The 13541-nt window shown below is 44.5% G+C and overlaps 1 protein-coding gene across 1 annotated transcript; it reads left to right on the forward strand.

Moving 5' to 3' along the window:
* Positions 1-1536: 1536 nt before the first annotated feature.
* CRHBP (corticotropin releasing hormone binding protein) lies at positions 1537-10714 on the forward strand. The gene is made up of 7 exons (XM_052777502.1): positions 1537-1711; positions 2158-2251; positions 2886-3043; positions 5151-5361; positions 6667-6815; positions 8185-8302; positions 9823-10714. The coding sequence occupies exons 1-7, from the start codon at positions 1631-1633 to the stop codon at positions 9978-9980; spliced, it is 969 nt and encodes a 322-aa protein (XP_052633462.1). The 5' UTR covers positions 1537-1630; the 3' UTR covers positions 9981-10714.
* Positions 10715-13541: the final 2827 nt, after the last annotated feature.

Genomic DNA, 13541 nt, shown 5'->3' on the forward strand with positions numbered 1-13541 from the left:
CAGGATCCCAGTGGTCTCCAGGGCGCTTCTCACCACCCCGATTAACCTCCCAGACATCCTCTAATGCAGGTTGGGACTAAACCCTGCAGTTTTTCAACAAAACTTGTAATTCCCAAAGAACTTCAATGGATTTCAGATTCCAAACTCCCTTGGATAATCCTCTGATAATCTTTGCCTAAAATCACAGTATTTAAACAATTCAAGGCAAGTATATGAAGATGAATTAATTCAGTCTCGGTTCATGCAGTAATTAACTACTCCGTTCTCCAAAGAAGTTTTAACAACCTTTGAATGCAACTTTATATCAAAGTTTAAAAATGTTTTCCATTTCCTTAGTATTTTTTATGCTCTTGAAACCCACAAAGACATGGCAAATTCACAGAAGTGCCATGCAGATATGGAGCAATATTATAGTTTATATTAAAGTAAATCATAAGAATAAGAATTACAGCATAATAAGGTCAGAGCCACAGGTGTATAGACAGAAAAAGTTTATTTGTTGTTCAACCAACAAGTTGGGTGAAACAGCAAGAAAATATTTTTGCCCACAAGCCCTAACAATGAAATTAGAAGCAGCAAACTTAAAGCTTTGCAGATCTGGATCATATGATTTCTAAGTTTTGCTGAACAAAGTGACAATTTAACAGGGAACCATAGAGCAGAAGGAGACATTAGCAAGAAGCCTGAGATGGTGAAAGGGTAGTTATTGTCTGCAGACTATTGATGGTTCAACCCGGGTCAGGGGAAAACAAGAATATACCCTAAAACTAATATCTCTGCTGAGTTCCTGATTTTTAGTACTCTGCAGAGTTGTGGATTTTCATTCCCAGGTTCATCTTTTGAAGGTCTTTCTCAGGTGTCCCTTGATGATCAGGGCTGGAACAGTATCAGCTGTTCTGTGGGGAATACACCCTTGGGAACCCCAAGTTTTCCTAATTTCTTTACAGAAGCTGTGTCTGGCAGGGAGAACTGTCTGGTTTTGCCTGTGTACCTGCTACACAGCCCTGGTGCCCCAGCTGCAGGACCTGGAAGCCAGCGGGTCCCTCAGCCCCGGGGGGATGCTGGCCCCAGGCTGCAAGCCTGACTGGGATGTTGGGTACCCACCAGGCCCAGCTGGTGGGAAGCACCTGGCACAGGGGCTGCAGAGAGCTGCATGTCACAGAGTGGCAGGAGGGAGGCAGGGAGCCCTGCGGGTCTGAAATGCCCTGGGACTGGAAAGCAGGAGAAGAGGAGGAGGGAGGGATGCTCCTCGTTCCTTGCTTTGGAGTAACTGGAAATAAACACACCGTGTGAGTGCCCCGGCTGCACAGGGATGGGCTCTCCTCCCCAGAGCTTTTCAGCTCCGCCAGACAGATAAGTAGAAAAGACATCTGCCAGCGAAGGGAGTTCGACCGGCTTGAAAATTTGTGGCTGTGATTTGGACCTTCGTCATGCCCACGTACTGTGTCACTGTGAGAGGAATTCAGTTACCATGGGTTACCCTATCAGTACAGGGACCAAGTGCCTCCCCTCCCAACAGCTCTATAAAAAGAGTCTCTCCAAGATACCCCAGCAGCTCCTGCCTACCGGCACAGACCGGGAAAAACTTGGCCACGGCGAGAGAGGGAGGGCTGCCAGAGGAGGTGTCAGCATGCCGTCTGCTTTCCAGTTTCAGTGCCACTTCGTTCTCATCTTCCTGGCAGCCTCCAGGGGGGAAACCAGATACCTAGAGGTGAGCAATGGGGCTGATGACTAAAGAGCCTCGCTGTACTTTTAGCTACTGTCTTCTAACTTGTACACCCAGCTTTTGAGCATCATGCTTTTTCCTCCCTCCCCTCCTATTCCCACTCCTCCCGCATTAAACCTACACCTGGGTAACATTAATGCAACAGTTCCGTCCCCATCCCCTTCCCATTTGTTTATCCTCCCTTTTCTCAAACTTGCATTTTTGCTGAGGATTTAATAGATTAGCTGTGCACTGTGCTGCTGGGCTCACCTCTTCAGTGCCAGGTTTGTTCCCCTCTACTGCAGGTTGGCAGCTTTCTGACTGAGCTCTTCCACAGCTGCACTGTTTCTGGAGGAGGGATTTAATCTGCTGGTGCCTGTTCTTCAGAGGTGCAGGGAGGGGGCTGTATTTCACTTTGTCCCAGCCTCTTCTTGCCCTCTTTCCTTCACCAGGTGAGGGATGCCGGTGAAGATGAGCCCTTCCTACTCCTCAGTGAAGATCTGAAGCGAGAGCTGTCTGCGGGGCAGATCTACCGGCGGTCACTCCGTGAGTTTCTTTGGTGATCTGGTGGGGACCATCAGTGGGTGGGAGAGTCCTGGGGGGAGCTTTGGGCTTAAGGAGGTGAAAGGGGCTATTTCAGAGTGACAGAGCTGCAGGTGTTTTTTGCAAGGTGGGGGAGAAGAAGGACAAAGTGTTAAAATCTCAGAAAAACTGTGGTTGTAGCAGAGGGATCAAACCTCTGAAAAGAGGTTGGGGCTCAGAGTTGAGGGTCCCTAATAATGGGAGAAGGATGAGGATTGTCCACCCATGTGCCTGGGCAGGGTGACATCTCCAGGGGTTGGGGCAGGTGGAAAAGCTGTGATTAGAAAGAAATCTGAAGGAATGGGGTGTTTGTGCACTTGTGCACATACACACACAGAGTTTTCTGCCCAGAAATGCTTTGACTTGTCATCTCCCCCTGCACCCCCCATCACACACTTGTCCTCACACCTGCAAGTTACTGTTCATACTCTGATGCTCAGCAGGCTCGTAATTGCTTCAAGCTGGGTCTCCTTCTCCTCACCACCAGCCAGGTCTCAGTGTGGGGGTCTCTCCTCGCTCCCCCCTTCCTGGCACTGCAGGAGCTGGCACTCCCTCCCCAGCAGGCTGAGGCAGCAGCCCCATGTCTCTGTTTCTGCAGGGTGCATCGACATGCTGAGTATAGAGGGGCAGTTCACCTTCACTGCAGACCAACCACAGCTGCACTGCGCGACCTTCTTCATCGGGGAGCCCGAGGAGCTCATCATGATAGACTATGACTTTGTAAACATTGACTGCCAAGGGGGGGATTTCTTGAAGGTAGGAAGCTGGCAAGTCCTGCTGCACTTCCCCTTCCCTGCTCTCATCTGATGTGTGAGACATTTGGTGCGTGTGGAAGGGGCAGGCGAACGTGTGCGCACGAGTGTGTGTGTGGTTTTTTGTGCAGAACAGGCTTTCACAAAGCAGCCATCTCTGGGACAGCTGTTCCTCCTCCCTGTGGCACTTCGGGTACATCACCCCCCATCACCACACCCCTAAAGCAAAGTCAGATGCAGGCTGAGGATCCGTCTCCAAAATGCAGCACTGTCTCTTCTGAACTTTTCCAGGGGCACATCTACTGACTGTCCATACCTGGGAGACTGACTGAAAAGTTTGGTCAGTACAACCTGAGCCACTCAGCCCTGTTAGGAGGGTTTTCTTATTGCACCATGAATCACACGAGCCCTGCAGATAATGATACAGCTCTCTGAATGGCTGTTGCTGCTCCAGGACCTCTGCTCTCAGGTCACTTAGCATCACCTTATTAATGAATGGATCATTGCAGGCTTTCTTTCAAATGGCCCTGCTAGAGCTTTACAGGATGTTGGCTCTGAACAGAAAGAGGTTCGTGACTCGGAGGCATTTATATTCCAGTGTCAAAAAACTTTACCAGCTCATTTTGCTGGCAGGCAGGAGCGTTGACAAAGACCTGAGCTCAGTTCGGGAGACAAGGGGAGCCTTGATGGTCCCTGACTGCTCCTCTCACTTTGCGCTCTGCCTTCTGTGCTGCAGTGGCAGTGCACAGCACAGACACCCCCCTCCCCCGACCAGCAGCAAGCTGAGCTCCAGGGAGGAGGAGGGGGAAAGCTGCCCTTCAGCCCTTTCCTTGTCTCTCTGGGAGAGATGCTAGCCCCCATCTCGCTTTAGCCTGGGGAAACTTGTCCCTCCATCCCATACCCCCGGCTGGGATCTCTCCCCACGTTGCTACAAGGAGCTGATTTCAGCCTCTTGTATGTCCAAGGATTTTGTACCTAGACTTACAGCCACTTACGGAGGCTAGAAAAATGCCAAGAGATCTTTGAGGCTTTATAGAGGTATAGAGATTTCCTTCCTTTGATCATGGTGCCCCCAGTTTCTGCATTATATGATTGTATTTATGCAGGCAGCTTTTCCCTGGTGTAATTTGAGCACCACGTCTCATTACTTCAGAAAACTTACAGTTCTGGCAAATCCAGAGACTGATCTTGCAGCTTTTCCATGAGGAAGACCCACACATACTCACATTAGGATTACTCACTGAAGTGATGGCAGGATCCAGTCCTTGGATTTTCAAAGCATTGACTAGAGCACAGAAGGAATTACCCTGTGAGAGCAGCTAGGAGGGAACTGAAACAGCAAGGCAGCAACTGCGCAGCTATGCTGGAGTTAATACGGATTTCTAGTTCTGACATATTTCTGGCACATTTCCCTGAAGACATCGAGGGCAAATTGTTGCTATTTTTATTGTGAAGGAAAGATTTGTAGAGGTTGTTGCTTAAGGTCCAGCCAAGTAGGCAGCATTTGTTCTGCTTTCTGGTAGTTAGGATGAGCTGAAAGAATAGATGCAGGAGAGAGCAATACCTCTGCCAATAATTCCTCCCTGAAGCTTTATTGTATTCCAATACCTCTGGAAGGCCTCTGGGCCCATTAATGACAAGCTGCAAAACATGGATGGTGGAAAACTACAGGCCAGATCAATGGACTTAAGGCCCAGAATTTGAGAGGGTGACTTATGTTTCATGTGGCTTCCAAATCAAGCTAGTCAAAAACTTCTCTTAGTAACAACGAAATTGCAATAGAAAGAAATAAAAAAATTGATGCAAATGTGATGATGCTGGAGCAAAAAGAGCTCCTTCTCTCAAAAAAGTTCATGAAAATTGTCACCTGAAGGAAATAAAGACAACATTAAAATTTGTATGTATCCCTTTCCTAAATGCAGATTGAACCTTGAGTAATTAGTTAAATGATAAGAAACTGATAAATACAAAGAATTTTTGGTTTTAGTTGGTGGCTTTGAACAAGCCATCTGGTATCAAAATAAAACAGTGTCTGTAATATTTCATGTTTCTGTTCTCTGCTAACAGAGCAATCAGGAAAAGCCTTGTTTTCAATTATTGAACCCCTGTAGGTATTTGATGGCTGGATACTCAAAGGAGAGAAATTTCCCAGTTCCTTGGACCATCCCCTCCCCACTTCCCAAAGATACGTAGACTTTTGTGAAAGTGGCAATATTCAGAGGAGCATCAGGTCATCGCAGAATGTGGCGATGATCTTCTTCAGGATTCACCAGCCAGGCAATGGTTTTACTGTCACAGTCAAGAAAAACGCCAACCTCTTTCGTAAGTCTGTGTTTCATATCATCAAATGGGCTTGCATTTGGGGCAGGAAGTAAAATGTACGTGTGGTTTGCATCAAATTCTCCCGCTGGCATTATCTGCACTGACACAGCTCCAGTAATGCCAGTGGAGGATTTGACTCAGGTTCAGTGTGTGTCTCAAGAAAAAAAAAGTGAAATGTAAGAGAGAACTTAGGCATGGCTTCAATATTCAGGACCAGAAGGCTCTTTCTTTCAAAGAAGATCTCTTCCAATCTAATATTGTCATGTTCCAACACATTTGGCTAGAATAAATAGTATTAATTTAGAGAGTTTAACCTTAGTGTTTTCTCGATCTGGGTGAATAATGAGGAAAAAATATTTGAAAAAATTCAACAGCAAAACCAGTATATTGAATAGTTATGTGATAGTTACGAGTGATATATGATCCCAAGGATCTATTTGCAAGTTATTTCTGTAAGCCTGCAAGCTGGCAAGGCACAAATAATGGTCACTTGCATCATTTTTCCAAGAGGGAACAGGACATTTAACAATCATTTTTCAGGCCAGTCTGATTTATCTGCCTCACCATGCAAAGGATGAAGATGACAGCCTGTCTGCCCTGTCCTTACTCCAAGTTGTTCAGACACAAGGCTGCAAGCTGGGTCTCCACTCTGGTGTGGCTTCATGCCTGTGGGTGTGATTATTGTGTGCAGCTGCTGGAGGTGGCTTGTGTCCTTCACCAGCCTGCTGAAGCAGCTGCAGGTCTCCTGGTCCACATGCAGGATCCCTTGGGTTGCACATGCAGATGATAAGCTACTCCCTTACCTGAACCGTTAAGTTTGAACTTTAAGGCAAAATCAGCACGTAACTGCTCTAGTTTCAATGGGATGGTTGGCAGGGTAAGGAACTCTGGTGAAGAGGAGCAGAATAGGACTTAGGGGTTTGCTGGCAATATCAAGTGGTAATCAGTCAAAGCTAAACAAAAGCCCTGCATCCATATTTAGCCTCCTTCAAACTGGCAAACAGTGTGAGCCCTTGACAACATGAGCCCCTGATGTATGGATTTGGTGTGTTAGCTATCCCATTGACCGCTTCATGCTCAAGTTCTGCCAGACCTCATGCCACCTGGTAAGCAATGGGCAGGGAATTTTTAGGAAACAAATGCTATGCAAGAACCCCACAAAACGCCATATGCATATTTTTCAGCACTTGGTTGTAACTCTCAGTAATTAAATCATCTGTTCTTTGTTAGTACTGAAAGTACATAATTTTGCTACATGCAGTGATGACTGCACAAGTAACTCTTGTACCTTCTCCCGTGCCCCAGCTTGCAATGTCATTTCTCAGACTCCCTCGGGAAGGTTTACCATGGTCATTCCTCATCAGCACAGAAACTGCAGCTTCTCCATAATCTACCCAGTAGTGATAAAAATATCTGATCTTATCCTGGGACATCTAAACGGCCTCTTTTTAAAGGTGAGTTGTTTGTTTCCTAAGAAATTACTACCATGTGCAGTTTTCCTGGGCATGGGAGAGGGAAAGGGGTGAAGCTGTGGTAGCCTGTGGCACTGGCTGCTAAGGCATGTGTGGTCTGGACCATGTGCTCGCATGCTGAGGGCTGTGGTTTCCCCCCAGAGATGATACCTGGGTCTGACTCTGTCGTTATTGTCTCTGTAATGTTGCAGAGGCAATCAAATTATGTGAAGTACCATTAATGCATGTAAATATTGCTTGCCATAACAAAGGGTAAGAATTTCATTAGAAGGAAAGGAGTGCTCTCCTGGAGAGCTGTCTGTATGTATTTAAGCTAATGAAAGCAGCAGCCACTCTGAACAGAGAAAGGACATGCAGGTCAGATAGTGATGAATTAGCGTGGAGAAAATACAAACATGCTCACAACTGATTCCCTGCTCAGCATGCTGAGCATCCTCTGCTCCATCTGCTCTGATGCACAGCATGGGGCTGGGGTTTGGCCACAGCATTTGGTGCTTGGTGATGACCAGACAGGAGAGGACAAGAGCTGTTGGTGGGACCCTGTGCCTGGGAGGTCTAAGAAGGTGCAAATTCCAAAATATCCTGAAGGATAGGAGCAAGAAAGTTTGTTTTCTGCTGCCACTGAGACTGGCAGCCTAGATCCTTCACAGGGACTGCCAGTGTCTGAGAAAACCAGGCTTTGAGAGATGGGCAAGTGAGTGGACTTATTCAGCAGTAGGCAGAAAAGGGACAACAGTAGGAGGACGATAAAGAAATCAGGCACTTAAATAGCAGCATATAGGTGACAGCCCAAAAGTGTACAAGGTGTCCATGCAAGATGTTTTTCCAAATAGCATTAATTTTCAGGAAAAGAACACTGTGGGTCTAATATACAGCCATTGTCATCATACAAAACTACTCTTTTGGTCAATTCCTACTTTAATTATACTTTGCCCGAATAGCACATTTTAGCGACACTTATTGCTTAGGAATAAGTATGGTATAGTGGAACTTAAGTTCCTGCCTGCCAGCTGAGTATGGGCACATGTGCAGCCCATGCCTGTATTAATTTGATTATATGTCTGAGCATCCAGAATCAGATTGCTTATCTGCACTAAAAGCAGCTGAATCAACACTTTAACTACTTGTCAGTAATTTACAGAGCCTACTTAGGTCTTTCTTTGGAATCCCTTAAGGAAATTAACTGACTAATGTCAAATTGAAGAAGTACTGCTCAGGATGAGAACAGCCTGATTTCACACAGGTTTGAGCACAGAGGACTTTTAAAACCTACTGTTGGCTGCAATCATGTCTAGAGAATGCTACGTTTTGAAGATAAATGATAAATAACTTTTAATCTCTGTCTTTTTAGAAACCATCAGCAGGCTGTGCAGGAGTGGGAGATTTTGTAGAGCTGCTAGGAGGAACTGGCTTAGACCCATCCAAGATGTTTCCACTAGCTGATCTCTGTCACTCCTTTCATGGGTCTGGTAAGAACTCCTTCTTCCACTTACCTCCACATGATAAAATAATTAACCAGAGGGAGTTGTGCAGAGCCCCCCCAAACCTGGATTTCCTGCTAGACTGGTGAACTTCACATGTAGCAGAACATGAGAGCTAAAGCTATGCGAGCCTGTGGCTGGGCTGGGTGATACAGCACACCCATGACCACCTTCACTTGCCCCTGCAGTAATCATTATAACAAGGTTAAGTTCTACATATTTTTAAAATGCTTGTCCTATGACACACATGATTATTAGAATGTCAACAGATAAATGAGCCTGGAAATTCGTAACAAATGAAGGCATAGTGGTTACATTTTCAGTTAAGGAGTTTTTTCTCACTTACTCAGTGTTTCCAAAGACTCCTTTTCTGCTGTAGGAGTAACACATACACCAAAAGCCTCAGAGATCCCTCTCTCTGCTTTAAAGCCTGGAGGAGCTCTGAACCTGTTTACTATATTGCCAGGTCAGTGACCTCTTTCTCCCCATAAAAATATGAATTCCCAGTTTCCCTAATATTCAATACAGCAGAGTATGAAGTGTTGCAATGATGTGACAGACTAGCCCCTGTGGCAAATGGGTTGTACGTTGGGACTATGGACAGGTGCACTGGAGAAGTGGCGTTTCCACAAGGCTGGAGAGCAGGAACGTGCCAGGCATTTCACCCCTGTGGTCTCCCTTGCCTTTCATCACACCGCGATTTAATGGTCCAGGCACTGTTCAAAGCTTTAACTGGCAAAAGCTTGTGCTGAGTGAATACTGAGCACTGCAATGAGATTAAAATGTGCTTTCCTGGTGGTGTGAAGGAAGGGAAATCCCATCTCGGCAGTCCCACTCTCCCAATGGCCACATTTCTCTTCCAGTTAGGAAGGTGCTGCAAGTTCCCCAAATGAAACAGGCTTTGCCAAACCCCCGCTCAAATGACTCATCTAAAGAAGTCGTTAGTGATATACTTGATTTCCCCCAAAGTGAGACCATATGCTGGGCACTGCCCTTCTATTTTGTCACAGTGGGACTTTCACATGCCTTTATTACTGTGAAGAACCTCCTTACACACAAAACCACTCATCCCTCTATGAGGGGTTTCATTTCAATACATTTCAATATTGTTAATTTTGGATATCTCAAGGACAGGGTGCCATTACCCTTACTCAACGCTCATGGTATCTAACAGTAGCATACCTTCCCAAGTGCAAACAAGTACAGACCTCTGTGTCATGTCTATGTGTAGGTGAGACTGCAGGTCTCAGTGAGTGGCATTTGCATGAGTAAAGGTTACAACACTTGATTAAATATTGAAGCCATTGTAAAGTAAAACTAACAAGTACAAAAGAAAGTATTTAGTCAGCAATACCACCACTGGTTGGTCATTACTACACGCAAATATGCTTTGTTTCCAAAATTGTAGGTATCTGTGCTTTGTAATTCCCAACATTATATATCTCTTTTCCCTCTCTCTCATATAACTGTATCTTTATATCTCCTCTATATCTTTTTTCCCTAACTAGCGCAAATGAAGATTGGCTGTGACAATACCGTGCTGCGAATGGTATCCAGCGGCAAACACATCAACCGTGTGACGTTTGAGTATCATCAGCTTGATCTGCAGGAAACAGAAAACAGAAAAGAGAACAGCATTGAGGAATTCTGCTTTCCTAGTATCTGAGAAACCAGGTCACACATTTTCACATACCTAATGAAAATGAGGTTCTGGTGAATTAAAATAATGCATTTTTCCTTTAACCAGCTGGTATTATCGAGTCTTTCTATGGTACAAGCATATTTCTTTTTTCATACAAATCAGCCATTCCCATGAGCAAGCAGGAAAAAGCAACGGATCTATTAATCTTTGTTATTATCATTATTTTTTTTCTGCAGTATTTAAGCTCATTTACCTCATCCAAAATCAATAGCAAGAACAGAAGGCTATGTTTCCCATATAAATATTATTAGGAAGACAGACACAAACCCTCTGGGTATCTAGTCTGAGGACTTATAAAACCCACAATAAGTATAAACTTTATGCAGCAACTTTATCCTTTTATATCAGCTATAAACTAAAAAATCAGATGGTGGAATACACTTCCAGTTTTGTAAGAGGAAACTCAACATTAGTGTGTGTAAAAACTACTGGTTTGTTTATGACTATAAATGTCCTATTTATTTCTAATGACATGTTTTTAATAAAAATTTATAGCATGGAAATTCCTTACACAAATCCAAACATAAATAAATACATTCAAAGAGTTGGCAAAACGTTATTATGTTGTATTTTTCTGAAGAGCTCTTTTAACATTCTGGTTAAACTTCCTAAGTCTTGTGCAGTTTTCTGGAAGTGATAATTTTGAACATATGTTGCTGTAAAACTGTGGACTATTAAAGTAACATTATGGGCAGAAACTTGGTTTGCCAATGTTGCATACACCTTCACATGGAGTACATTCCAGCTGTACACTTACTGGCAGCTTCCCTGTTCAAGGTTTTTGGTCAGGTGTCCTGCTGACCCGTGGAGGCAAGGATATACAAATATAGATCAATTTTTTCCAGGCCTTTGGTGACCCAGAAGAGGAGTGTAAGCCTGGAGAGCTGTAGGAAGTACAGTGCAGCAGAGGACCAGAGTTGTGTCCCAGCTCGGAGGAAGGCACATGGACTAACTCATATTTTTGGGGGGAGTGCTACCTGGCAATAACAAGAGCAAACTGTTCCTCTTCTGATGTTCAATTAATGGTCAATACTGACTAATCCAGCTGCGTGCCTGAGATCTTCAGCATTGATTTCTGGCTCTGAATCTCATAGTCAGTCACAAGACACGCGAAGTGTCTTAAGTAATCAGCAGCTCCGAAGTTAATCCCCCCCCCAGCTGAAGTGGGTGAAAACTACAGGATGCCTCAGACTCTCCCTCCGTAGGGTTTTGGGAGTCCAGTTTTGGTGACTGACTTACAAACAGAGGGATGTGTTTGGCAGCCTGGTCAGACTTGTGTGAGCTCGTCCACCCTGCAGGGCTGTGTTTATGGAAAAGGTGGGGATTGTGGGAACGTTTCACTTTTTTCCAAAAAAAATCAGACAAAACTGCTGCTGGCTACCCCAAGGCATGGAGTAGCCCTGGCTCAGGGCTCTGAGTGGGTGGTCCTTGGCCACCACATCCCTATTCCAGCCCCATGCAACCCACCATGGGCTTCCTGGGCCCCCAGTGTGGCGCTGGCAGTGCTGGCATGGCCACCACGCACCAGAGACATTGAATCAGGGGAAAAAATCAGGACTCAATGAAAAAACTTTTTCCCTGGGAAAATTTGCAGTGACAGAGGATCTCTGCCCCCAACATCCCAGTCAGCTCATTCCTCCTGGGTTCCTATCACTGTGAGGGTGGCCCTAACTGCGTTCAGCCCCACTAGCCTTTCCTGGGCACCCTTCAGTGAACCAGGGCAGGTTTCTGGGGTGGGCAGTTTAGGAACAAGCTCACGGGCTCCCATATCAGACCGTACCTATCCACATGCCTACCTTCAAACTGGGGAGGGGTGGAGGTCTTTAAAATGCTGCTTCTTGGTCACTAAGAAACACGGAAAGAGCTGAAACATTAATGGATTTCAGGTCCAGCAGCTCAGGACCAGAACAGCAGTGAAGATAAATTCACAATCTCTTGCTTAATGCAGTTTCATAATGGGATTTCCCACCTTTCAGCTTTGTGTGGTACCTTTTTTCCAATCCTAACATGACTTAAATACCTCCAAAACACCAAGGCCTTGTAGAAAAGATACTTAAAGTTCAGAGATTTGAGATTTCTCCTTCCATAGTATACAGAAGTGGACTCTATTACTAAGAAAACTTATAGATGAAGGAGAGTGAAAAACAACACTCTGCATAGGACAGCACTATATTGCTATTGCTCCGTGCGTAATACTCGAGTACATAGTGGTTTTCCTAGAACCGGTTGTCACTTCACCTACTCCTTTTAATCAACGTAAATTTAGACAGCACCGTCAATGACATCACTCCTCCCTGTTGCCTGTCTTGGAAAAACTCAGACCCCAGCCAGCTAGGCATTCTTTGGTCTGTGCTTTAAGCTCTACCTCATGCAGTAAATCAATAGTCAATTCAATCTGTGTACCTGTATTTACGGAAGGCCTCGTCATTTCAGGAGTTGCAGAACTTCAGTCACAAGAAGTCAGCTCATAGATGTCAAATGTCACAACTCCTCCAGGGTTCAGTTCTGGAAAAATAAGGAAATAAGTATCCTTGTGAATGAAAAGAAACCAAGGCAATAAAAGCACTGCAAGGAGGAAAAAAACCCAACCCAAAACAAAAAACCACCCCAAATCAAAAAGACCCAAACAAACAACTGAAAGTTTGTGAAAGGAAAAAAAAAGAAAGAAAAAGACATATGTGAATAACATGAATATCTGTTGAAAGAAGCAAGAAAAGAACTTATCAATTAACAAGGTTGTAGCCTGGAGGCTTACAAGAGCTGGAAAGCCTCCTAAGAATTAAAAAAATATCAAGTTCCTAACAATAAAAATGGACCAAAAGTCTTTGAAGAGGCACTGTTTGGAAATGTTGGCTGTCGGAAGAAATTGTATGTCCAGCATTTAGACACCCTGACATCTGTCATTGTAGGCAAAATCACCAAAACTCACAATTAACATTAAAACCCACAAAATTTTCAGGAGATGTGAGATACAGGCTTAGTGCAGACTTTGATGTCCAAGAATGAACTATTTCTCTTCATCTTTTTGATTTGGCATCACCACTGTCTTTCCCCTAAAGAAGTGATGTGAAAGGTGGCATGATACCACAACAGCACTACACAGAATAGAAGCAGCAAGCTACATTTAGAAAGAAAATCACTGAGCTTGAACTGATGGGTCAGCCGACACTCAAGCAATGACTGAAAAACTCTTCAGTACCACAAAAACCACAAAGGAACCTAGGATTAAAAATTGTTGTTTGCAGGGAAAGGGGAAAATCAGCAATTCTTACTGGAATCTCAACCTTGGAAGACAGAAGGATACAGGACATGAATCACCTGCATTTCTGTACTAACATGAAATCCAGTGTGGCTGTTCAGAAAAAATAATGTAGTGAGTTGCCCAGAGGGAGGCTGAATTTCCCACCTTAATTAAGATATAATGATTAAAAGCCTTCTACTTAAAGACCATGCAGTAAATCTTCGGCTTAAATGTTATTTCCATCTTTACCAGGTATAAATGAAATAAATTAATAACAGTTGCAG

Source organism: Harpia harpyja, chromosome Z (assembly GCF_026419915.1).
Source record: "Harpia harpyja isolate bHarHar1 chromosome Z, bHarHar1 primary haplotype, whole genome shotgun sequence".
NCBI classification, from domain to species: Eukaryota; Metazoa; Chordata; class Aves; order Accipitriformes; family Accipitridae; genus Harpia; species Harpia harpyja.

Coding starts and splice junctions, on each gene's coding strand:
- CRHBP (XM_052777502.1), top strand. CDS start 1,631: ATGCCGTCTGCTTTCCAGTTTCAGTGCCACTTCGTTCTCATCTTCCTG. Junction 6,816..8,184: donor TAAACGGCCTCTTTTTAAAG/GTGAGTTGTTTG, acceptor CTGTCTTTTTAG/AAACCATCAGCAGGCTGTGC. Junction 8,303..9,822: donor TCACTCCTTTCATGGGTCTG/GTAAGAACTCCT, acceptor TTCCCTAACTAG/CGCAAATGAAGATTGGCTGT.